The sequence below is a fragment of the Canis lupus genome, chromosome 30, assembly GCF_011100685.1.
Source record: "Canis lupus familiaris isolate Mischka breed German Shepherd chromosome 30, alternate assembly UU_Cfam_GSD_1.0, whole genome shotgun sequence".
NCBI classification, from domain to species: Eukaryota; Metazoa; Chordata; class Mammalia; order Carnivora; family Canidae; genus Canis; species Canis lupus.
Genome location: NC_049251.1, coordinates 15,835,042 through 15,859,294, shown reverse-complemented (window position 1 = coordinate 15,859,294; position 24,253 = coordinate 15,835,042). Strand labels below are relative to the sequence as shown.

The 24,253-nt window shown below is 35.1% G+C and overlaps 2 protein-coding genes across 5 annotated transcripts in view; one reads left to right on the top strand and one right to left on the bottom strand.

Annotated features, from left to right (window-relative positions):
* Window positions 1–15,555, bottom strand: part of FGF7 (fibroblast growth factor 7) — a 50,370-nt gene extending 34,815 nt beyond the window's left edge. The window contains exon 1 of the mRNA NM_001003237.1: window positions 15,185–15,555. Coding sequence (NP_001003237.1) covers window positions 15,185–15,470 — 286 coding nt within the window. The 5' untranslated portion in view covers window positions 15,471–15,555. The remainder of the gene's footprint in view (window positions 1–15,184) is intronic.
* FAM227B (family with sequence similarity 227 member B) overlaps window positions 1–24,253 on the top strand; it is a 191,103-nt gene that overhangs the window by 113,284 nt on the left and 53,566 nt on the right. The gene's annotated exons all lie outside the window — the stretch shown is intronic.

The window sequence follows — 24,253 nt, the reverse complement described above, 5'->3', positions numbered from 1 at the left end:
AATTATTATTAAATATTGACCATCCAGCTCATTTTTTTGAATAATGAAAATAACTGTTTTTATTAATGACTGCTTCTACATTCTTCTTTGATAGCTCCTTATTACCTGTAGAATAAAGTTCATGTTCTCTCGAATGGAAAATAGCTTTGCAAGAAATGGGACTTCACTGCATTCTCATCTCTTCCCATTTCCTACCTTGAAGCCAATACTCCAGAAACACTAATTCCCATAATTCCCATTCATATCTCCTGAAATATCAATCAGCTTTTCCTCATGTGCTATTTTCCAGGAGGGAATTCCCTTTCTTGACTCCCTTCCCAATCCTTTACCCACTTCTCTAGCCTAGTTCATTTACACTAGCTCTTGAAGATATAGTTCAAGGATCATGTTCTTCAAGAGTCTTGCTCAGTGTCTCTTCGGTTATGTTACCTGCCCTCCACTATGGTCCCTCTTTGAACATATTTTTATCACATACTTACCATAGTTTATTAAAATTGAGTTTTAAGGGCACCTGTGTGGCTTAGTAGTTGAGCATCTGCATTTGGCTCAGGTCGTGATCCTGGGATCGTGGAATCGAGTCCCATGGGGAGTCTGCTTCTGTCTATGTCTCTGCCTCTCTCTGTGTGTCTCTCATGAATAAATAAATAACATATTTATAAATAAATAAATAAATAAATAAATAAATAAATAAATAAATAAATAAAATTGAGTTTTTGGTGTTTTCCTTTCAAATAGGCTGAAATTTTTCAAATAGTGGGTCTCTACCTATACATCCATGTACCCACAGTACATAGCACAATATATGCTCAATCAGTATTGCAATAAATAGTATTCTAGTTGTTGAAAAGAACCACTACAACTTTGAGAATAAAAACCTTCTAAGATATTTTTAAGATATTGAAAAAACCTAAGGTCAGCCAGGTTACAAATAGTGTATATGTCTAGTTTTCAAAGATACAATATGACTTACACAGAAGCACAAAAAAAAAAAAACTTAAAAAAATAGAATCCCAGATATATTGTCTTTGTACTAACTGATCATTTTTGTCCCCTTTTTCTGCCTCTTTTTTTAAGTCCTAAAAGGATTAGAAATAATTTAAAACATATTAATCATGGACAAAATAAAAAACTAATTTGCCAGTAAACTATTTCTCTTTTAACCTATCCTTCAGAAGTGCTTGTTAGAACAAACTCTCTGCTGTTCCCTTTATTTATTTTTGTGTTTGTTCTGTTTGGATTGAGTGGCCTTTAGAGAGGGAAACTATCTGGCTGTACTCCTAAAATTGTCTGGTTTATTTTCTGAAATTAAATTGTATATATGTATGTATACTATAATAGTTATGTGCATACTAGTGAACAGAAGTATAAATATTTCAATATCAGAAATATGTTTAAAATGACACAAAATTAAATTTTGCAGCATCTTTAGCAATTTGTACACAAAACAAACTGAAAGTTTCTATGCCAATTCAGGGGAAGACAGATGGAGATATTTTGTCCAAGGAGCGTTGGAGTAGAGTTTTTATTTAATAATAAGAAAATGATGCCAAGTACTCATTAGGTCATATTACAGAGAAGAAAATTTCAGCTGTTTATTGTTCTTCATATGCAAATTATCCCACTGTATTGTTCAAATTCATGTGTGATGTTTTAATTGCACTATAATAGTATAGTGATCATGTGGTGATAACTAAAACTATGCTTTGGAGTTGCCCCATCTACAAAATGAACATAACTCTGCCAATTTTATATATAAGTGTTCTATGAAGATTAAATTAGGTAATACACATAAAGTATTTAGCACAGTGCCAGACACATGGTAAGATTTTGGTAAGTTTACCATTGCAGGAAGAAAAATATTACTTAAAAATGCTTCAGTTTTGCCCCTTTAAAGTCTCTTAGTAACTTGTATTGACTCTAAGGAAACTGGAAAGTTTAAATCAGTATTCTGAAAATGAACTTTTTACTCTTTAATACTTAATGATGTTAGTCACACAGTGAACTGACCAGGCCTGCTATTTATATCTGCTCTCTGTGAGTTAACTGACTACCCAAGAATTTCCAGAAAACAATCCAATCATTGCATATAGAGGATTTTGTTATGATCATTTCAATCATCAGCTAATTTTTAAACACCAATCTTTCTTAATTAAAATGAACAACACCTAAATAGTCCTATGTATAACTTTAAAACTAGAAGTTGTACATTAGCAAGCTTATCAGGCTAACCAATTTCCTGAAAATCTTTTTTTTTTTTCTGTCTGTGAAATAGACTAATAGTGTAACTGCAAGCTTACAGCAAAGAGGTATTTTGTGAAGTAATTAGGATGGAATGAAGTGTTCTGTGCCAACTTCAATATTGACATATGTATTTTAGAAGAATTAACATTTTAATTATCTTATTATGTTTATAGTCAATCAGTGAAAATGTTTCATTCATTCATTTGGGGAATATAAAAAATAGTGAAAGGGAATAAAGGGGAAAGGAGAAAAAATGAGTGGGAAATATCAGGGAGGGAGACAGAACATGAGAGACTCCTAACTCTGGGAAACGAAATAGGGGTGGTGGAAGGGGAGGTGGGTGGGGGGTGGGAGTGACTGGGTGACGGGCACTGAGGGGGGCACTTGATGGGATGAGCACTGGGTGTTATTCTATATGTTGGCAAATTGAACACCAATAAAAAATAAATTTATAAAAATTAAATTAAATTAAAATTTAAAAAAAGAAAATGTTTCAGGTTGTACATTGTGCAATTTTGTATAGACTAAATTAGAAGATTCATGACAATAACAAAATTTATTTCCACATAGTACAGTAATTTTAGTAGTAATATTACTGTAAATAAATGATAAACTATTAAATAACACTTTAAAACATCATGAATTTTAGGTCTAAATACAACTTAATCACCATGATATAGATTAACGCTCATCTCATCCTTGGGGATGAATTATGATTCAATATCTGATCAACCTCAAGCCAGTTAAGAGAAAATTTCCAGACCAAATTTGGCCAGAGTCTTTTCAAAGTTGACAGCACCTCCTTATGTCTAGTAAACATCCAATGTTATTTTGTAATGCATTATTTGTACAAGGAGTTGAGAACAATTTCTCAGAAACCAAGACACCTTGATAGGCTTATCTAAGTGGGAAAACACCTTGCTTCATTGCCTACTTCATGATTTAGAAGAAATAAAGCTATGCACAGCTACTTGACTACTGAGTACACTATTTACATAGCTGTATAGCAGGGGATGCAGCTCTAATGGTAGTAAAAGTTGGCTTATTTTAAGAATGTGGCAGATAACCTTCCTAATTTTATACTTAAAAGCCAAACTTATGCCTCAAAACTTTTGTTTCTCTCATTTTTTAAGAAACTGTTATGGGAAAAATATTCTCCTTAATGATAATGTAGCTTTTATAGTAAATATTTATGGACACCTGACTTAAACAGGTTATAATTATGATTAAAGATTGAAAAGACACTAAAAAGAAAAAGTATGTGGTTATCCAGAAAAACAGTATAACTTAAATTAGCAGAACTTAAATTATACCTCCAAAAATTGTTATCCTTTAAGGAAAACATTAGCCTTAAAAAATTACTCTTTAAAAGAAATAGTCATTTTTAGTAAACAGAGAAATCAAAGTCTGAAAACTGATAAAGGGCAAATGTTCTCATATTTTTAATAGAAAGAAAGGTTTGCTTTATTGAACTTAACATTGATACCTGGCAAGATATTAAGTCATTCTGTTTCCCAGCCTTTCAATACTGTTCTACTACAGGCATCTACAAAAGCATCTCTTCTGACGGTGGTATATTTGTCCTCTTTCTTTCATACTACTCATCCTTCAGGTCATTTTCTCCCAGAAAAGACTTCCATGCCCATTTCCTTAAGTTGAGTTAGACAACCCCCTAATTGCTCTGAACTTGCCCCTCTGACCTATAGTTCACCCTCCACTCGCAACTGAACTGTTAATTGCTTACTATTGTGGCCCTAGTCTGGGCTAGGAGAGGTATCAATTAATATTTGTTGAATTAATAAAAGAATTTAAAAAGTCATCAGTCTTTCAAAGTTTTGTATGATGTCTTCATTATTCATGCAAACAAGGGAGGAAACTGTCCACTGCCTACAGGTGATCTTCCCATGAGAGATGCCACAATATGAATGAGACCACTGGACTCTTATCAGAGGTACAGTTTGAGACACTATAAACACCAATATTATCCCAAGATCAGGCTACTGGACTAAAACAAACTGAGAGTATATTCACCAACTTTCTACTTTTTCCCAGCTCTCTCTTCCTATCCATACATATATGTCCTCTCCACCCTTTGACACCAGTCACTAAGTCCAGGATCAAACTTGTATGTGCTACTAATAAGTAGGCAAATTCCCTACCCAAAAATTATCAGCCCATCTCTTGTTTTTACTAGTATAGCTCATTTAATTCTTAAAGACTTCTTTCCGTATATCCTTTTAATGCAGATATTCCTTAAACCAATACCAACTGATTATCATTTTTTTCTGCATGTAGTTTTTGGTATGCAGGAATTAGTTGACAGATGAAAACAAGAATAGGTATTGAGAAAGGCATAACTTTTCCAGGATTGGTCTTCACCATGCTATGTCAATCATCCTTCTAGCAACACCAGTGCCACCTGTGCCTGCTTACATTATTGGCATCTACAATAAAACTTTTCCACCAGTCCCTTGAAATTACCTAGAAAAATGTTAAGTCAAATAGATTCTAGAGGCTAGTATTTTCTTTTAATGGTAGAGAACAAGAGAGAAAAGGGAAATGAGGTATACTTCTATTTCAGCAAAACTTTTAATTCTTGTCTGCATTAAATTTTTGTGATAATTTAGTAATCTATTTCTTATCCATAACTAATTTTAGATGTGTAAAAATTTAAGAGAGAAGTATATTGAATGACTGTCAATCCTTCTCCCTTCTTCCACCTCTTGTGTTGGACTCTGCTCCTTCTACCATTGGGAGACAAAAGGAATAGTAAGACATAATGCTTATCTTTCCAGTACTTACTTTTTTTTTTTTTTTTTTAGTGGCATTGCCAAATGCAAACAGAAAGAATCTGTGTTATGTATGGCTGGAAAAGGCAATTCTATTTAACATCTCCTATAAGTGACCTCTTAAAGGGCACAGAAATTAATTAAATTTGCAGTTCTCCCTTCAGGTTATATGCTAAATTTCAAATTTCTAAATCGTTTTTGACCAGTAAATAAAACTTGTTCTTTATTGATATAATTGAAATAACTTCAGGGACACCTGGGTGGCTCAGTGGTTGAGCGTCTGCCTTTAGCTCAGGTTGCAATCCCAGGGTCCTGGGATCAAGTCCCACATCAGGCTCCCCACACGGATCTTGCTTCTCCCTCTGCCTATGTCTCTGCCTCTCTCGGTGTCTCTCATGAATAAATAAATAAAATCTTAAAAACAAAACAGAAAGAACTTCAAACTTGTGCTCAAACTACTTTTTTTGAAAAGTAAAAGTTTATTGTTTTTAGGTACATATGTAAGAATTCTTCAATCATGTTCTAATCCTAAAAAATTTTTAGGTTAATGATAGGGAATGCTTTTGGTCAGTTTCTAGGTGGCCTAAATAATAGGTATTGAACTTCATTTCAAGTTAGGAGCATGCTAAAAAAAAAAAAAAAAAAAAAATTAGGAGCATGCTCCTATAAAGCTGCTTAAAGCTCAGAAAAGAGCTTTAAGCTAGGCTTAAATCTCATTGCAAATCTCTGGATTTCAGCCAAGCATGCATCTATACCCAAAATACTACCCTAATTGTCCAAAATTATATTCAGGCTCCTGACTTTGGCACAGATTCTTGGTTTAAGGTCATCCTTAAAATATTGCTTCAGGTCCATTCTACAGCCTTTTTATTTGGAACAAAAAACTGAGTGGAAGCTTGGCTTAGTTTTTCACTACACTGTAGAGAGATCTCTAGCTCTCAAACTGCGATTTTTTAAGAAAGATTTATGTATCTATTTTAGTGGGGGAAGAAAGACAGATGGAGAAGGGGAGAGAAAATCTCAAACAGACTCCCCGCTGAGCATGGAGCCTGACATGGGGCTCCATCTCATGACCCTGAGATCATGACCCTGCGATCATGACCTGAGCCATCAAACAGACTGAGCCACCCCAGCTGCCCCTCTCAAATTGTAATTTAATGAAATTTAAATGTTTTACCTGAATCAGAGAGGAGAGTTGGGGGGGGGAGGGGGCGGCCGGAGCAGTGTACTCTGTTGTCAAGTTCAAGAAACCATATATAATTTCCACCTGGAGTTTTGCAGTTTGTATTCGTATAAATTAGGCTCAGAGATTTTCTACTGTGAAAACTTGCTCACTTTTATTTAACCTAATATTTCCCAATCAATTAGCCACAGAAACTGTGCTACAGGAAGCACCATTAATATCTCGAGGGACACCAGTGTTCTAAGAAACAAAGTTTGGAATTGCTGCCTTAAGAAAAATCTGCATGCTATGACCCAGCAATTGCATTGCTGGGGATTTACCCCAAAGATACAGATGCAATGAAATGCCAGGACACCTGCACCCCAATGTTTATAGCAGCAATGTCCACAATAGCCAAACTGTGGAAGGAGCCTCGGTGTCCATTGAAAGATGAATGGATAAAGAAGGTGTGGTTTATGTATACAATGGAATGTTACTCAGCCATTAGAAACGACGAATACCCACCATTTGCTTCGACATGGAGGGACCTGGAGGGTATTATGCTGAGTGAAATAAGTCAATCGGAAACGGACAAACATTATATGGTCTCATTCATTTGGGGAATATAAAAATTAGTGAAAGGGAATAAAGGGAAAGGAGAGAAAATGAGTGAAAATATCAGTGAGGGAGACAGAACATGAGAGACACCTAACTCTGGGAAATGAACAAGGGGTAGTGGAAGGGGAAGTGGGTGGGGGGTTGGGGTGACTGGGTGATGGGCACTGAGGGGGGCACTTGGTGGGATGAGCACTGGGTGTTATGCTAAATGTTGGCAAATTGAACTCCAATAAAAAAAAAAATTTAAAAAAAAAAAGAAAAATCTGCATGCTGAGTTGATTCTGAATTGGTTCCCAAAGCATTTTCTCAGCACTATCTACAATTACATCTAAAGTTCAAATAGGCAGATAAATGGAAAATATTACATGATAATTTTAACATGATAAGTATGGTATTTAAGGATATCGAAGTATATCTCATTTGCCTTGTCTTATATTAATCATAAAAAATAAACTCAGCTTTCAAATAGTCCTGATAAATAAAGATTATTTCAATTTTAGGCACAAATTTAACTAACAGATGCACACCTCCTATTTGCGTATCTTCTGCAATAATCTATTATTATTTCAACCCCTCTGTACACTAGTTTATTTTTTTGATCTCAGAAATTCTCCCACTGTCATCAATCTATTGCATTCCATTACCCTTATTCCTTAAGTGCATCAAAAAAGTTAATAGAGCCCTATTTTATGAGGATCCTTTGTGTTTAAATCCACTTTAAACCTAAAATGCAAAATCTGGGGTGCCTGACTGGCTCAGTTGGAGGAGAGTGCAATTCTTGATCTCAGGGTTGTGAGTTTGAGCCCCAAATTGTGTGTATAGAATACGTAAAAGTAAAATTTTTTTAAAAAAATAAAACGCAAAATCCATTTATTTTTATACAAAGTCCTTTTTTCCTTTCCTCTCTTGCCTATTTCTTCTCCTGTTTACAAAGATGTTGCCATCCTATTTATTCTCAGAAGGACACTTGCTAATGACTCTAGCAAGTACTCCTGCTCACTCCAGTAGAAGTGATTAGAGTCTTTGGCAGGGAAGTTGACTGGCACAGTCAGAGAACCTCTAGAGCCAGTTCTTCCCCAATATACAGCAAACCTTTTCCCTCTGAGAATGATATTAGCTGCCTAAAAGGCAAATTTTACCTGGACATGGATAATAGATAATTCTTTTCTCTGCTTCCCCACCCTAATCCCTTTGATTTTATATATTACTACACAAACCCTTTTGGGCAACTAAGGTAAATAGGTATATTTCCTTTGTTTGCAAATTAGGTGTGGCTTCTTTTTCTAAATCAGTTGCAGATATAATCTCAAATGTAGACGTGAATCTTGGTCAAGAAACAGTAAAGTGTTCAAGGACTCTTTAATGTGGCTTTCTGAACCATGTGAAACGTAGAGAATTTTCATTTTCCAACCTATTTCGTGTATAGAAAGACACACGAAATGAGCCTGGAGTACATTATGCTAAATGAAATAAGCCAGACACAGATGGACAAATACTACATGATGCCACTTACAGGAGGAATCTAAAATAGTCAAGCTCGTAGAAGCAGAGAGTAGAATGATGGTTGCCAGGGGCTGTGGGAGAGGGAGAAACAGGGAACTAAGTTTCAACTATGCAAGATGACCATCTCCTAGAGATATACTGTGCAGCGTAGTGCCGATAGCTTATAACTGTTGTATGGTATATTTAAATATTTGCTAAAAGGATGGATCTTATGTTAAGTGTTCTTATCACAAAATAATAATATGAATTAAAAGGCAGAAGGAACTTTGGGAACTGATAGGTATGTTTATGGTATAGATTGTGGTGATAGTTTCACAAATGTAGAAATTGATCAATTTGTATACATCAAATAAGTACAGATTTCTGTATGTCAACATACCTCAATAAAATGTTGTTGTTTTTTTTTAAGAAAGATTGGATATGGTTCAGAAAAGGCAGGAATTCATATGGAAGCCCATTTCATTTAATGAGTTCTTTTTTTTCTCCATATTAGATATGCACAATTCCTGCCTTTTCTTCTGTGTGCCATATGTGAAATTAAAATGTAGAAAAACATTGCATTCCAGTAGTGATGTAAAAGAAGTTACTGTGCTACCAAAAGTTTTGGATACAGAGGAAGAAAGCTAGGATCTTTAGAAAAGAAGGAAAGCTTTGCTTTAATCCCAAACTTACAAAGAAAACAAACTCCTAGCTTCATGTCCTTTCCACTAATCTGGAGAGACCCTCAAGGCTTGTGGTTTCTTTCCCCCATGGGTTTTCTAGACTTGAAGTCATTTCTTTAAACCACTACCTTCAACTCTGTGGGGTAGCCATAGGAAGTAAGACCCTAATTTGGGGGCATCTGGGTTCATAGTCATAAGTGGCTCATTTAAGTGCCAAGTAAACTGGCATTGATGTCTATACTCCAGGTCCCCTGCTGTAGCACCACTTGAGAGTGTCAGAAGAGATTCAGACCTGCCTGTCATTGTGAGACTGTGGCAACAGGACCCATTCTTCCCTGCAATTAACTCATTTGCCAAGGAAGCCTTCTTACATAGTAGCTACAGAGTTGTCATCTCAAACATTTCCAGGCCAGTTCTCCAAATGTTGGAGCCACTGAGATTTGTCAAAGAGGTCAACTGGACCCAGAGGAACATCCTCAATGCATGATTCAGAGAGTCATTACTGAAAAGCCCATTTTGAAATCCTCCAGGGTAGAAGTTAAAACTGTGGAGTCATCTAAGAGCTTCAGAACATTCCTGGGACCTGAGGGGATCCAGGCTGAATTAGAACCCGTGGTCCCATTAAATGGGGGGGTTTTAACCTTACCTGCGCAGTAAACTCACTAGAAAGCTTTAACAAACATTGAGGCCTGAATCTTCCCCACCTTCTCAGGATTCTGATTTAATTGAACTATGGTCTCCCAATAATTTAATGTGATCCTCTAATATGATCCAGTGGTTCTTAGCTTTGGCAACATGTCAGAATTATCTGGGGAGCTTAAGTTCCTGATGCCCAGGCTACCCACCACCACCACCAACCCCCCCGCCCCCCGCCCACATCAATTTATTTAGAGTCTTCATGGGTGGGACCTGCCATCAGCATTTTTTTTTAAATTCCCTAGCTGATTATAATATTTAGCCAAGGCTGAGAAATAGGAAAACCTGGAAAAGGGAACCTCTCCATATATCTGAAAACTGGCTTCTTGCATTCCCTCCAATCCACTTGGAAAGTGAATGCTCTAAATGCTCCAAATGCTCTAAAACTGTAGGCTAAAAAATTGTTAATACAGCTAAGTCAAAAGGGAAAATACATGTTCAGATGCCCTGGGTTGGCAAAGAAATGAAAGTGATGGTCAGTTCAAATGAGGATTTACAAAACAAATAAGAGATGCTCCTGTGACAGTAAATTACCTGCACTTTGTAAGTGCCAGATGCTTTTATTAGCCAAAAAAAAAAAAAAATAGAGAGAGAGAGAGAGGAAAACTATACAATAAAAAATAATCTTAATTATTAGAATTCCCAAAGAATAGCTAATATTTCCAAATCTGCTCCCCAGCAATTTATCCATCTTCCATAATGTAAAGCCTTGACAACTGACTTAAGGGAATGTAGGTCACCAGTTCTACAAGACTACATTTTGTCAGTAATTCTAGGATTTTGATTCAATTCCATAGATATGTTTCTCATTGTCCATTTTTTTTAAGGTGGAGTTGCCCTGGTTTTCTTATTTTTGTGTTGATAATGTGAATTATTGTTCTTTTAGATAACTTGATAACAACTGTTTAGAGCATAAGCAAGTTCACCATCTCTATATTTAGAGGTAGTATGTATATTTGCTAGCTACTAGCAGAGATTATGGCTGAGTAGGACCTTATCCAAAGAAATGTTGACAATTGGGTTGCTGAAGATTTCGTGGCCAAAGTCAAATCCCACAACACTGTGTTTATTTGCTTTTTGCCAGTTGTTAGGCCATATCCCGTCACAGTCTAACAACCCAAAAGAGAATATTGCTAAATCACTGGCTAGTTTTCAGAATGGGTAACCCTTTTCTTGCTATGGAACTGGCAATGCTTAATTCTAATAAGTGAAGCATGCCTCACTCTTGAATCAGTAGCTTATCACAATCAAGGATTTCTTCTTAAAAGGCTGATATTGACTATTTTTGGGAAGAGCAAAACTTTTTAGTAATTGGATACCAAAAGCAAGAAAGTCATCTTGAGGGACTGAGTTCTTTGTTCCACATCTGTCTCTCAGGGCAGTTGTCAGTTGCCCAGTGCACTGCTGCCATCTCTCACTTGGCACTTCAATTCCCAGCTTACACAGCAGTGTTATTTCTGCCAGGTGTGGAGTGATCGACTCTGTCTGTTGATGGAATGCCTGGTTCAAAATTTATCTAAATTCACCCTCTCGCCTTGCCCCAAGGGGAGAGCTCAGATGACAATAGTGGAAGTTTTGACCATCCATTACCAATCCCCTTAAGAGTTACTGATGCTCTCCTTCTGCAGAGAACATGAATCTTTATTTCATTTTAGAAGGGCACGTTATGCTTTTATTACCCTCATTATTAGTTCAAGTTAGATTTCAGTTCTGTCACTTGCAAACCTATTGTGAGGCTAAATGTGGAACCACCTGAGAGACCGGGCTTTCTTGCCTTCTGGCTATAGAATAGTATGCAATCTGAGGACCAGTTCTCCAGTAACAGCTTCTCTCCCCTCAGCATCAGAAATGTGGCCCAGCATCTCCTGGTCTCTCACAACTTCCTACATTTACGTGGTTGGGTCTTACTGATATGTCTATTAATACAAGTCTAATTTTTGTTGGGTTCCCTGGTATGCTTTTTCTGCAATTTACTCATTCTGATCTAAACTTAAAATATTTCACAAGATAACACTATATTTCAGACTGAAGTGAGATCCTCACAACCCAGGATAGCTTAAATAATTTTTTTAATTCCCTAAAGATATGAGACCTGAGCTATCATATCCACCTCTCCCCTTCTCTTCCTCTAAGCCTTCCATCTACCTACTCCAGCCCAATCTTCTGGAAACAGAATTATATACCCAGATTTTTTACCTCTTCTACTCACTCCAGTCCATTATCTATCTATTTTTATGAAGGAGTTATCCTTCTGCTAGTAAATAGTCCTTCAAAACCTATTAATTTCATCAGGTAACTTTCCCCTTCATTGAAAGCAAAGCCATAAGAATGGAGTTGGGACCTTCTCATGGTAATGCAGAGGACAACTGTGTTTCACACAAGTTGGCATCTCACGTTTCATGCAAAATTTTATCATCTAAGACATTTTTAAGTCTATACCATTTTAAAAGACCTTGAAAAAAAAAGTGTTCAACAACAACTTAACAAATTTAAGGGACTGGAATACTGAAAATGAAATGCAGAGTTTGCTTCTGATCTGTCACACTTTCTGAATTCTGTGGCATTTCACTCTAGTAGACTATCTACCTACCTATTACTCTCATTTTAAATAGGAAGGAAATGTCTTTTGTTCATTTGTTCATTCATTCAATTAATGATTGAGGAATGTAAATAGTCTTCATAGTTATAATTTCAAGTTTTTTTGTTCTTCTTTGCCTTCTTAAACAAATTTTTTTGAACACTTTCTTTGTACCTGGATATAGTAGCTTCAACTTCACATGTGTCAACTTGCACATTTTATGTATGGGGAATTCACACTTAAAATTAGTAAGGCTGCCCCTGGAATAATAGGAAATGGCTACCAGAATTCTCTTCTAAAAACTCTTCTCCACTTATTTTTTTCTCCACTTTATTTTTCGATGAAGTATTTCCTTTTATATCTTAGGATTTCCCAATAGACAACAGCTTCTTTTTAACTATGGCAAAGCTTGATTGGCTCCTTCTTCAATAGGATAGCAACACAACCTGACAATAGTTTTAGGGTTAGGGTTAAGGTTAGGGTTATATATATACAGCCTATAAAAAGCTTATAGAAGTGAAGACTATTTATATAATATATATCCTGTCCTTAAATACATTGGTATTGTGACATTCTAATTAGTGATATAGAATGAGTTTCTTTCTCTCTCTCTTTCATTTTTACTGTAGAATTAGAGTAGAAGAGAAATGGTGTACCAAATTGGCTTTATGGTTACTCAAGGTTAATGCTAAATTGCATTTCAAACTATCAAATTAGTTTGGCATTTTGTGTATGTTTACAAACACTTGAGCTTTGTGGTTTCAAGAAATTTTAACACAAAATAAAACACATATGTGAATGTATCCCAATTATAGGTACTTTTCATCCCAAATAATTATGTATACTATTAATTTTCATGGATTTTACATCAAACTTTTTACTTTTTTCAATATTTGACTAAAGCATTCAAAAGAAACTAGTTGGCATATAACAGAGTTCTACAGTGTTTAGGTTTTGGTAACCATAGTGTACAATTTCAAATTAGTTCTGACAGCTCATCTTATCACTGAGATAATAGTCACCTATATCATTCAAAGTATGTGATAATTATACAATGAGTACTTAAATTTGTTCACATTTATATGATATATTCTATGGCTTAGAATAGACTGTACGATCTAGAAGGTGTATTGGAGATCATCTGTACATATCCCACATCTTAGAGATGGAAAAACAGAGAATTGGAAAGAATTAAAAACCATTACAAAAATATTCACAGACAAGGATTAGACCTATGTGTCATAACTTCCACTTGGGGTCTGTCTCCTCTACCAGGTTCCATTATCCATGATAAATTTTAATGACATTTAAATAAATTGATTTTAGTCCAAATTCTGTTGCTCACATACAAGAAATTATCCACAGAACCTTCCTCCAAATAGTTATTTCTTTACCTAAATGTTAGTATAATCAGAACAATATTCTAAGACTAACATGATAATTTTATTAATAACAGTAATAATTAAACTACAAGTGTTAATAATCCATTAAAATGGCCTTAGCATTCTGTATCAATTATAGTTAAAAGGAAGTTCCTCTCATTTTCATATTGGAAACATAATTCCCCAAATTTCCATTTATTGGTTTATTAATTAAGAAGCCTCAAAACCATTCAGTAAACAAGCAACAAAAGTGTCAAGTACTCACTGCAAGCCTAAAGCAAAATGTACTGCAAGTGCTTAAGCAAATGTTTACACCATCATCCCATGCATTCTTTTTAAATTGATTTTAACATACATAACATTATAAGATGATATAATAATAACATTGTTCAAGTGCTAGTAATACAAACAAAATTTATTTTCATTCAAGGCTTTTAAATTCTTACTATATATGTTGAGTATTTTACCCCCTTAAATCTAAAACTGCTGAAATTGTGTATTAATCATAACTGCTAAATGATAAGTCCAACCGTGATATTTTAACACGAAAAAAATAACTGAGTTTTGGAGAAAACGTAGGGTACACTAACAGAAAATCATGGACATCTCTTCCAACTCACTTTTTATTTCCTCCTTGACATTTACATTTCTCTTAAGGTAACATAGAATTATGGCACATAAGATCTAAAGAAAATGTTAGGAGGAATCTTTTTTTTTTTTTTTTTTTTTTTTGCTTAGGTAAATAAACAATCTAATACAAACTCATTATGATGTGAAGAGATGAGGATACTACAGATTCCCTTCTATTTTATAACTGTACACAATTGTACAAGTCACTGAATACATTTTTGAGCACAGATGAAGTATTTCACACCACCACAGAAATATTTTCAAAGAAAATCAAATTACTTTTTATTTTTTATTTTTTTTAATTTATTTTTTATTGGTGTTCAATTTACTAACATACAGAATAACCCCCAGTGCCCGTCACCCATTCACTCCTACCCCCCGCCCTCCTCCCCTTCTACCACCCCTAGTTCGTTTCCCAGAGTTAGCAGTCTTTACGTTCTGTCTCCCTTTCTGATATTTCCCACACATTTCTTCCCCCTTCCCTTATATTCCCTTTCATCAAATTACTTTTTAAAATAACTTTTCTGTTCCTCAAACTAATAAGTAGTTTTGGGTGAGCATTTATTTGCTGAATACTCTTTTAGAGTTCCTAATGAATTTTGCTAGAAGATAGTGAGTCACATTTCAATGTGAATAAGATCATTTATATTTTGTCTAGTTTATAAGCATTTTGAGCTTAGGACATGGGGATTTTATTTTCAAATTGGCTTGGGTTATCAGTTCCAACTATAATATTAATAGATTTGACCAGTTCCAGGAGATGTTTTTGGAAACATAATTCAATGATCCAAATTTAGAGAAATTAAAAGATGATAATTTTTTTCCAAAAGAAAAAAAAAGTGGGGGAAACTAAGAAAGCCTATGATGATTTTTTCACAGATTAAGGTCCATAAGCAGTGCTATAAATAAAAGACATTACTTACTGTAACTGTTCTTCATCTCTTGGGTCCCTTTGACTTTGCCTCGTTTATCAATCCTCAGATACCACTGTGTTCGACAGAAGAGTCTTCTCACTCTTATATCCCCTCCTTCCATGTAATCATAACTTCTTGTATGTCGCTCAGGGCTGGAACAGTTCACATTTGTAGCCATTTGCTCTGGAGTCATGTCATTGCAAGCTAAAGATATAGTGCCCACTAGACAGATAATGTGAAAGCATGATCTGTAGAGCAAAGTTGGCAGGATCCATGTCAGTATCCATTTGCGCATTATAGTGTAGTGCTCCGGGTGTTCATGAATAACATAATGAAAATTAAATCTTGAGTTGATTGTTGCTCCTGGGTCATTGACCTCTTCCTATCTGTGAATTGTAGATTGATTTAAGAAAGAATAGTTGTTTTTTTTCCAAATTGTTATCCTTATCCTTTTAGTTCCTGATAACAATACAAGATTCCTCCTTAAATAACTCTGTTGGTATTTCCTTATAAAAACAGGTTGTAATAAGCTCAGTTGCTGCGACACTGTTTACTACTTGACTTCTGTTTGCAATGAGAGATTAAGAATAGGGAAGGGAGGGGGAGGGAAGATGAGAAATTGTATGTATAAATTTCACTGGGTAAATACTATTATAACATCCAGTGTAGTTTGTACTGTGAAGGCACATTTAAAACAGCTTTCACAGAGGATGTCAATGTCTTTATCTCTCCATATGTAGATTTATAAAAGTTATGCATTATTAGAGACAAATAAGAATATGATTGTACCATTTATTCTGATTGCTATTTGGTAAGAAACATCCTGCAGTTAGAGCTATTGATTTAAATTAAGTCCTAAAATCACTATTAACAAAATATAAATACTTTCCCTAGATTTGTTTATTGTATGCTTTTATGTTTGTGGTTGATCAATTATTTTATCCTAACTACCCACATTTCTCAAGTTAAATGCCAGTATTGTCTGGAGAACTTCAACCTTATCTTTATGTAAGTTCTACAACATAATTACTATAGATAATTACATGGCTCAAAAGTCTGGTAACTTTACTTTTCCCCTCAGCACTAAAACCAGAGAAAGAGGTAAACTACTAGAAAACCATGCAGCATTATTTTTAAAGACAAATTAACAGTAACTTACTTGTTCTGTTGATAACAGCTGGATACACAAGAATTCCATGTCTGTTGTCTGCCTTGTGCAACTTGAGCCTCTCTACTGTAGCTACAAACTATTTCTCAGCTGAGAAATTCTCCAGCAGAATCATAATTGTTTCCATAAATCAACAGGCAAGAGGATTTTCTCTCTGTGTGAGCGCGTGTATGCTTGTGTGTGTGTGTGTGGAGCCTTTTTATTCAGGGCTTTTCGATAAATACCTTTGCTGACCTCATTGGAAGCAATTAAAACTTAACCAGTGAGCTGTTAGTTGAATACAACAGCGAGAATAAAGGAGGCTTATATAGTATTCATTCAATGGTCATGAGAGGGAGCTATGAACATGGTTTATGCTTGAATCTACCAGTGGGTACCTACTTTGTAGAAACGGATCTCTGATTCTGAAGCAGTTAAAAGGGGAAAGGGAATTTTTTTACACCATCTTTACGACATAGCTGTTGTATAGAATTTAAAAAATATTCCTTTGAACATATATAAAAGGATTTTTGCTAGTTAGAAAATCTTTTCCATTGCTTTATGATGTATGCATTTCTAGTATACTTCTTTGCACTCAGAATTTTAGAATAAAACTAGCACGTGTCAATTAAATCACATCTTGGTGTTCTGTGGCTGAGTTAAGTTCATATCTTTTAATAGAGAGATATTTTACCATTGTATATGAGTGTAATTTTTATGTTTTATATTCCTAGACTGAAGTGGGAAGACCTAGTTTCTTATTTGAGCTGAGCCACTGATTACCAGTATGACCTTGGGCAAGTCACTTGGCATTTCTGAGTCTCAGCTACTACATTTGTAAAATTAGTACATTAGTCTAAATGATTGTATGGTGCCTTATAATTTTAAAATTCTGTGACTTGACTTATACTAACTACTAATATAAGGAAGAGGATGCATACTTTTAAAAATTATAATCCTTAAAAATTAAAAATAAAATGGTTTTACACTGGTTATCAGTATTTGACTCTTGCCTCAATAAGAACATTAGCACAATAAATAAATGTTTATCTAAGGATGAAATTATAAGAGCTACAGTTAATGTAAATAAGAGAAAGCTATTTTACTTTCCAACATGAGTTATTCCCTCCTTTACTTCCTATTCTGACATATATGTGTGTGTGTGTGTTCCAGTGTTTTATTAGATATTTGTTGCAAAACAATTGCATTGTTAATTTATCTAAATAAATGTTTAGGAATGTATATTGAATACCCCACAACACACACACACACACACACACACACACACACACACACACACAGCAACACTTGAAATGCACTACTTTACCACCAGGTGGTGCATGTACACCAAATAGGAAAAGGAAATTAAGTCCTTTCAATCAGATTATAGTATATGTGATTTCTATGCTTTTGGGGAACAGAATCAAGAGCATGGAATAGGTCAAATGTACCCAGTTATTCTTTAGGTACCAGATATTGAAATTTACAAGTTTACTAGAGCAGAGGAGGGTGAGTCTTTCTCTAATTGCATCTGTTGAATAGGTCACTGTAAAATATTCTATCATGTATTTCTCCCAAAGGAGGAAGAGGAGAAGGAAAGAAAAGTATGATGCTACTGTTTTCTGAATCATAGCCCCATAGACAATAATAAGGAGCAGTGTCAAAATTCCTATAACTTGGATATTCTTTCTAAAGAAGTGAAATTTATTAACAGTCAGTTCATGTGTAAAGATATTTAAGAGCTATCGAATCCATCTGTTCCTACCCTGACCCTACAGATTTTAAACTAAGATAGCAATAGATTAAAAGTCAAAATTTGCCGATTAAATGCTCAAGACTTAAATAAAAGAAATGGATAGTTTGTTGATAAAGACATATTAGTGCCTCCTTAAAATCTGTTCTATAGGGCTAACTGTAAAATTGGAAACAAAGCATAAAATTGCGATTTATTCACTTTAATTTCATTAGATGCCATTATACTCTGTGATTTGAGAATATAATCTCTGTAATATTAATAAGTGGCTTAATCTCAACAAGGGAAATTATATTTATATCTTTTGATTATCAGTTTCCTTAATGGAAAATAATTAATTCAAGATAGGCCCACAACCTGTTTCCCTAGCACCACAGCTGTGATAAGACCTCACTTATGCCCTTATTATAGTTATACTTCAAGAGGCATTCTCCAAAAACCAAGAGTAATTTTAGGTATCTGTAGATAGGTAGCACTCTGGGTTGGTTTTTTATTTTATTTTATTTTAATTCACTAATTAACACATATATATAACCATTAGGGTCCAGGTGCCCCTTTGGATCACTATATTTGTGTCCTTCAGGTAAATAACTAGTAATGCAATTGCTAGGTAACAGGGTAGCTCTATTTTTAACTTCTTGAGGAACCTCTATACTGTTTTCCAGAGTGGCTTCACCAGCTGACATTCCCAACAGCAGTATAAGAGGGTTCCCTTTTCCTCACATCCTCACCAACATTTGTTGTTTCCTGACTGGTTAATTTTAGCCATTCTGACTGGTAGGAGGTGGTAGCTCATTGCAGTTTTGACTTGTATTTATCTGATGCCAATTGATGTTGAGCATTTTTTTCATGTGTCTGTTGGCCATTTGTATGTCTTCTTTAGAGAAATGTCTATTCATATCTTCTGCCCATTTCGTGACTGGATTGTTTGTTTCTTGGGTGTTGAGTTTGATAAGCTTTTTATAGATCTTGGATACTAACCCTTTATCTGATATGTCATTTGCAAATATCTTCTCCCATTTTGTAGGTTGTCTTTTAGTTTTGTTGATTGGTTCCTTTGTGGTGCAGAAGTTTTTTATCTTGATGAAGTCCCAACAGTTCATTTTTGCTTTTGCTTTTGGTGATGTGTCTAGCAAGAAGTTGCTGAAGCCAAGGTCAAAGAGGTTGCTGCCTGTATTATCTCGGATTTTGATGGTTTCCTATCTCACATTTAGGTCTTTCATCCATTTTGAATTTATTTTCATGTGTGATATAAGAAAGTGGCCCATTTCCATTCCTTTACATGTGTTTGTCCAATTTTCCCAAGACCATTGTTGAAGAGACTTTCTTTTTTCCATTGTATATTCTTTCCTGCTTTGTTGAAGGTCAGTTGACCACAGAGTTGAGGGTCCATTTCTGAGTTCTCTATTATGTTCCATCACTCTGGGTTTTTTTTTAAAAGTTCTTAGTGTTAATAACATTGATAAGCATTTATTGTTCTAATTTTAATGTACATATGTGATAGGCTAAGCACAGAAATACTTTGAAGAAGTATCTCTTTTGTCATTTTTGGATTGTTTTAACCTCATTTTTCATTGGAAAACCTTCAGCTCTTGAGGTTTGAATTTGTAAAACAAAGTTTTAAATCTATAAAACAGGGCAGCCTGGGTGGCTCAGCGGTTTAGCACTGCCTTCAGCCCAGGTCCTGATCCTGGAGACCCAGGATCAAGTCCCATGTTGGGCTCCCTGTGTGGAGCCTGCTTCTCCCTCTGCCTGTGTCTCTGCCTCTCTCTCTCCCTGTGCGTGTCTCTCATGAATAAATAAATGAAATCTTTAAAAAAAAATCTGTAGAACAAAGGATTCTTGTGTCTATTCCTAAACATTGGCTTTTTTTTTTTTTAATGTTCTTAGAAAGTTAAGATTAGCATCTGGGATTCTTTTTTTATTTTATTTTATTTATTTATTCATGAGAGACACACAGAGAGAGGCAGAGACATAGGCAGAGGAGAAGCAGGCTCCATGCAGGACACCCGATGTGGGACTCAATCCCGGGACTCCGGGATCATGCCCTGAGCCAAAGAAAGGCAGATGTTCAACCGCTGAGCCACGCAGGCTTCCCAAGCATCTGAGATTCTTCAAAAAGAAATTATGCCTAATACTTGCCTAGTTTGATTTGAGAATAGAATATGTAAAAAGAACACATTGAATCTATTTCAGTGAATATCTTAAAAACATAAGCGATCCTTAAAGTAATGATTAACCACCATCTAGTTTTGCTTGAACAACCTCCACTATATCCCTATTTCATAAAGAGGTAAATTATTTTTAAAAAAACCTTTTGTTTAGTGAATTTTGCATTTCAATAATTAGTTTTAAACCTATGCCATATTCGTATGTATAATAAAATCAATAGAAGGGAACATCATTAAATATTTTCATTACTTTACATTTATACATTGTATCCTATTCCCTGTCCTTTTAGCTCTGATTATTTACCAAAAATATAGATAATCATTGTTATTAGTTTCTTGTGTATCTTTCCAGAGTTTTCTATGTGTATATAGGCAAACTGAATACATATATGTGGAGAGATATATATATACACACACATACATATATAAAATTTTTCCTCTTTTTGTACAAAAGGCACCATACTATACACAATGTGCTGCATGTTGCATTTTTTACTTAATAAAAATAGAAAGTCTTCCCATTAGTATTTAGAAAATTTCCTCAATTTGTTTTACAACTGTATGGTACTCCATTGAAAGGGAATATATCATATAAAGAAAAGTTATATGGTATTAGGAGTGTCTACAACAGGTGGCAGTAGGGAAACTTTCCCTGTATAATGCCAGGAGAACTGCAATCTGAAAGATGAGTGGGAGTTAAGCAGGTGAAGAGGTACCTCTAAATGTACAAAGATCCTGTATTGAAAGAGAACATTTTTTTTTTCCAAGAACGAAACACCACTGTGGTTTTATTAGAGGGAATGAGAAAGACTGCAATGCATGAAAATGCTGGAGAGGCAGGCAGGGTCCTATTGGCTATGTTAGGGAGTAACATCCTAAAAGCAGTAGGAAACCATTAGAGTATGTTAAGCAAAAGGGTGACATGATCAGAATCACACTCCCTGTCTCTGTTCTGGCCCAAACTAATTTAATTCCTATTAGCAGAATAAGTTTATATAATATTAAATTATGTTCACTTATCCTGTTTTTTTCTGTTCTTCATATTTTCAAAAAGATAGCCAAATTTTGTAATTGGAAAGGAAAGATGAAGGAGAAAAAATATCATATACACTTCCTGACTTGGATAAACCCTCAATCCACTTCACAGGTTGTACCATGAAAGGAAGGGAAACGTCAAAGTACCTTTCAGAAGCAGCCTGGGGAAGATAAAATCCATAGACTAGGGAGCATAGAAATGGCTATTTGGGGAGCCAGGTGCCTACATTTCTGGAAACACCATAGGACAGCAGAAGCAGCAAAGCTCCAGAAAGTAAGGACTACCTCACGTATCTGAACAGATAGGACCATAAGTACCTCTCATAAAAGATTTCCAATGTTTCGAAAAGAAATCTGAAAGCTGCAGGAAGCCCTGCCTGTGTGAGCAGAGTCAGGGAATACCCAGAAGTAACAAGAGAAGACAAATGATTCAAAAACCAGAGGACCTTGCCCTGTTCCTGAATCCTATCCCATCTTGAGGCAGAAGGGGGGAACCCAAGGACAATGTAGGCTAAGTATTTTTTTTACCAATCTGGGAGGTAACATTCTCAAAGTTGAAGTAAGGTTGATTTATAAACATACATTTTTATATATTATTTCTTGCATATTTGGGATTATGATCCAAGATCTGTTTCTACTGCATTCCCACAGCTATCATCACACTATGGATTTATCTTTATCTTTTCTCCTATCAGGCCCTTTCCATATTTTTTTTTCCATTCCATAAATTTAACCCCAACTTTGGATCATGCTGTACAACCAATATTGTTTACTTCCTTGATCTACTACTCACTAAACAAATATTTATCAAATAGCTACATGGTGCCAGATGTTGTCCTAGGGTTTTAGAGATACAATGGTGAATGTTCTGGAAGTGATCTCTGACCTTAAAGAGTATGCATTCCAGTAAGGAAACAAACATAAACATGTAAATCTGTGGTGTATGTTGGGGGTGGATATTAAGATGCAAATAAGATATTCAAGGAGATAGGGTAAACAGGGAGAGGGACCCACCTTAAATAGAAAAGGCCTGTCCAGGGAGGTAAATTGTAAGCTTCCTTGAACTTCTAAGAACTGAAAGAAGGCCAATGTAAATGAAATACACTAGCAATGGGAAGAATAGTGAGAAAGAAATGAAACTGAAAAAGTAGGCAGAGGCCAGACCATAAAGGATTTTGAAGGCCATGGTAATAGGAATTTGGGCTTATTCTAAGTGTAATAGGAAGGTGGAGTATAGATATGTCTGCTCCAAACCTGATGGACCTGGTCAAAGACAATGGTTTAAACTCAGGAGTAAAAATCTCAAAGGTAATTGAGCAAGCCTGGGGTCCCTGTAAATCCTCAGTTATGTAAACTTTGTGTTTACTCTTGGCATAATTCCCTAACATTTTAAGACTAATTGTATATAAGGTACAAAGTCTGAGTCATATGTTCAAAATTGTGGTGTGCCTATGACTCAACTATGTAAATACCTCAGTTTACAAATATAACTTGACATTTTGTGTCTGCCTATAAAAATTTGTTTATTTGATTTAATATTTATAAAAAGTTCTCTGAAATGCTAATCTAGGTTAGAGTTCTTCAAAATATATAATTACTTTTCTGAATTGCTATGCAACTTTAGACCTAGAGTAAGATCTCTAGAGTTATTAGTTGTTTTTTTTTCAATTTGGAAATTTCTATATAATGAAGTTACATTATACATTTCACTCTTAATTGGCTTGACCCCACTTAAATTAATGCTTAACTTTAGCAAAGAATCCATCTCCTTGATTCAATGTTATATATATTAGTGCTTAGTTTTGAAGCCTGGTGCCAACTCTAACAGTTGAAAGGCATTATAATGGACAGGGAATATCATGAAAAACAACAAAGACCCTGTGCAATTAGGGTTATTACATTCTTTGCTTTATGTTGTTATTCTTGGTTTCATATTCATTGTCTACATAGCAAGGCAGCAAAATAAGGAAATAAGCAAACTAACAAAATTTTTAAAAATTTTTTCATAATTGTCAATGTGTTAATAACAAAATTGGTTTATTTTTTAATTCATTAGCTTTAAAACCAGGACTTTTAGCAGCAAATGAACCTTTTTTAAGATTTATTTATTTATTTTACAGAGAGAAAGAGAGCAAGCACACGCAGACATATGGGGTAGGGGCACGGGGAGAGGCAGAGGGAGGATAGAGAAACTCAAGCAGATTCTGAGCTAAGCATGGAGCTTCATATGGAGTTCAATCTTATGTCTGTGAGATCACAACCTGAGCAGAAACCAAGAGTTGGCCACCCAACTGACTTTACCACCCTGGCACCCTAACAGCAGACAAAAGTTTTCAAAAGTAGCAGAAGGAGATAGAATAAAGATAATTATTTTTTTCAAGATTTATTTATTTATTTATTTATTTATTTATTTATTTATTTATTTATTCATGACAGACACACACACACACAGAGAGAGAGAGAGAGAGAGGCAGAGACACAGGCAGAGGGAGAAGCAGGCTCCATGCAGGGAGCCCGATGTGGGACTCGATCCCGGGTCTCCAGGATCACATGCCAGGCGGAAGGCGGCTCTAAACTGCTGGGCCACCTGGGCTACCCTAAAGATAATTATTATAGCAAAGAAGAAGACTGTCATGGAGTCCAACATTTTTAGTATAAAAATACACCCATGAAAAGCCAGGTATCCATTAAATTACAGATTCTTGTAAACCTGGTAACTAAATAATTCATGCAAAAGGTAAAGGGGGTTGATACTTCTCCTTAGGCTTCTCTTCAAGCTAAATATTCATACTATCTTTAAATATTATTCAAATTTTTCCTCTCAATGGTATTTAATATTACTTAGTCATAGTTCTCCTTCTTCATCGAATCAGTTCCCAAAGTTATCAATTCTATCACCACAACTTCTTCCACAACTGTTTCTTCCTATCAGTTATCACATTCCTAACCTAAGGCAAGTGTTTTTTCTCATG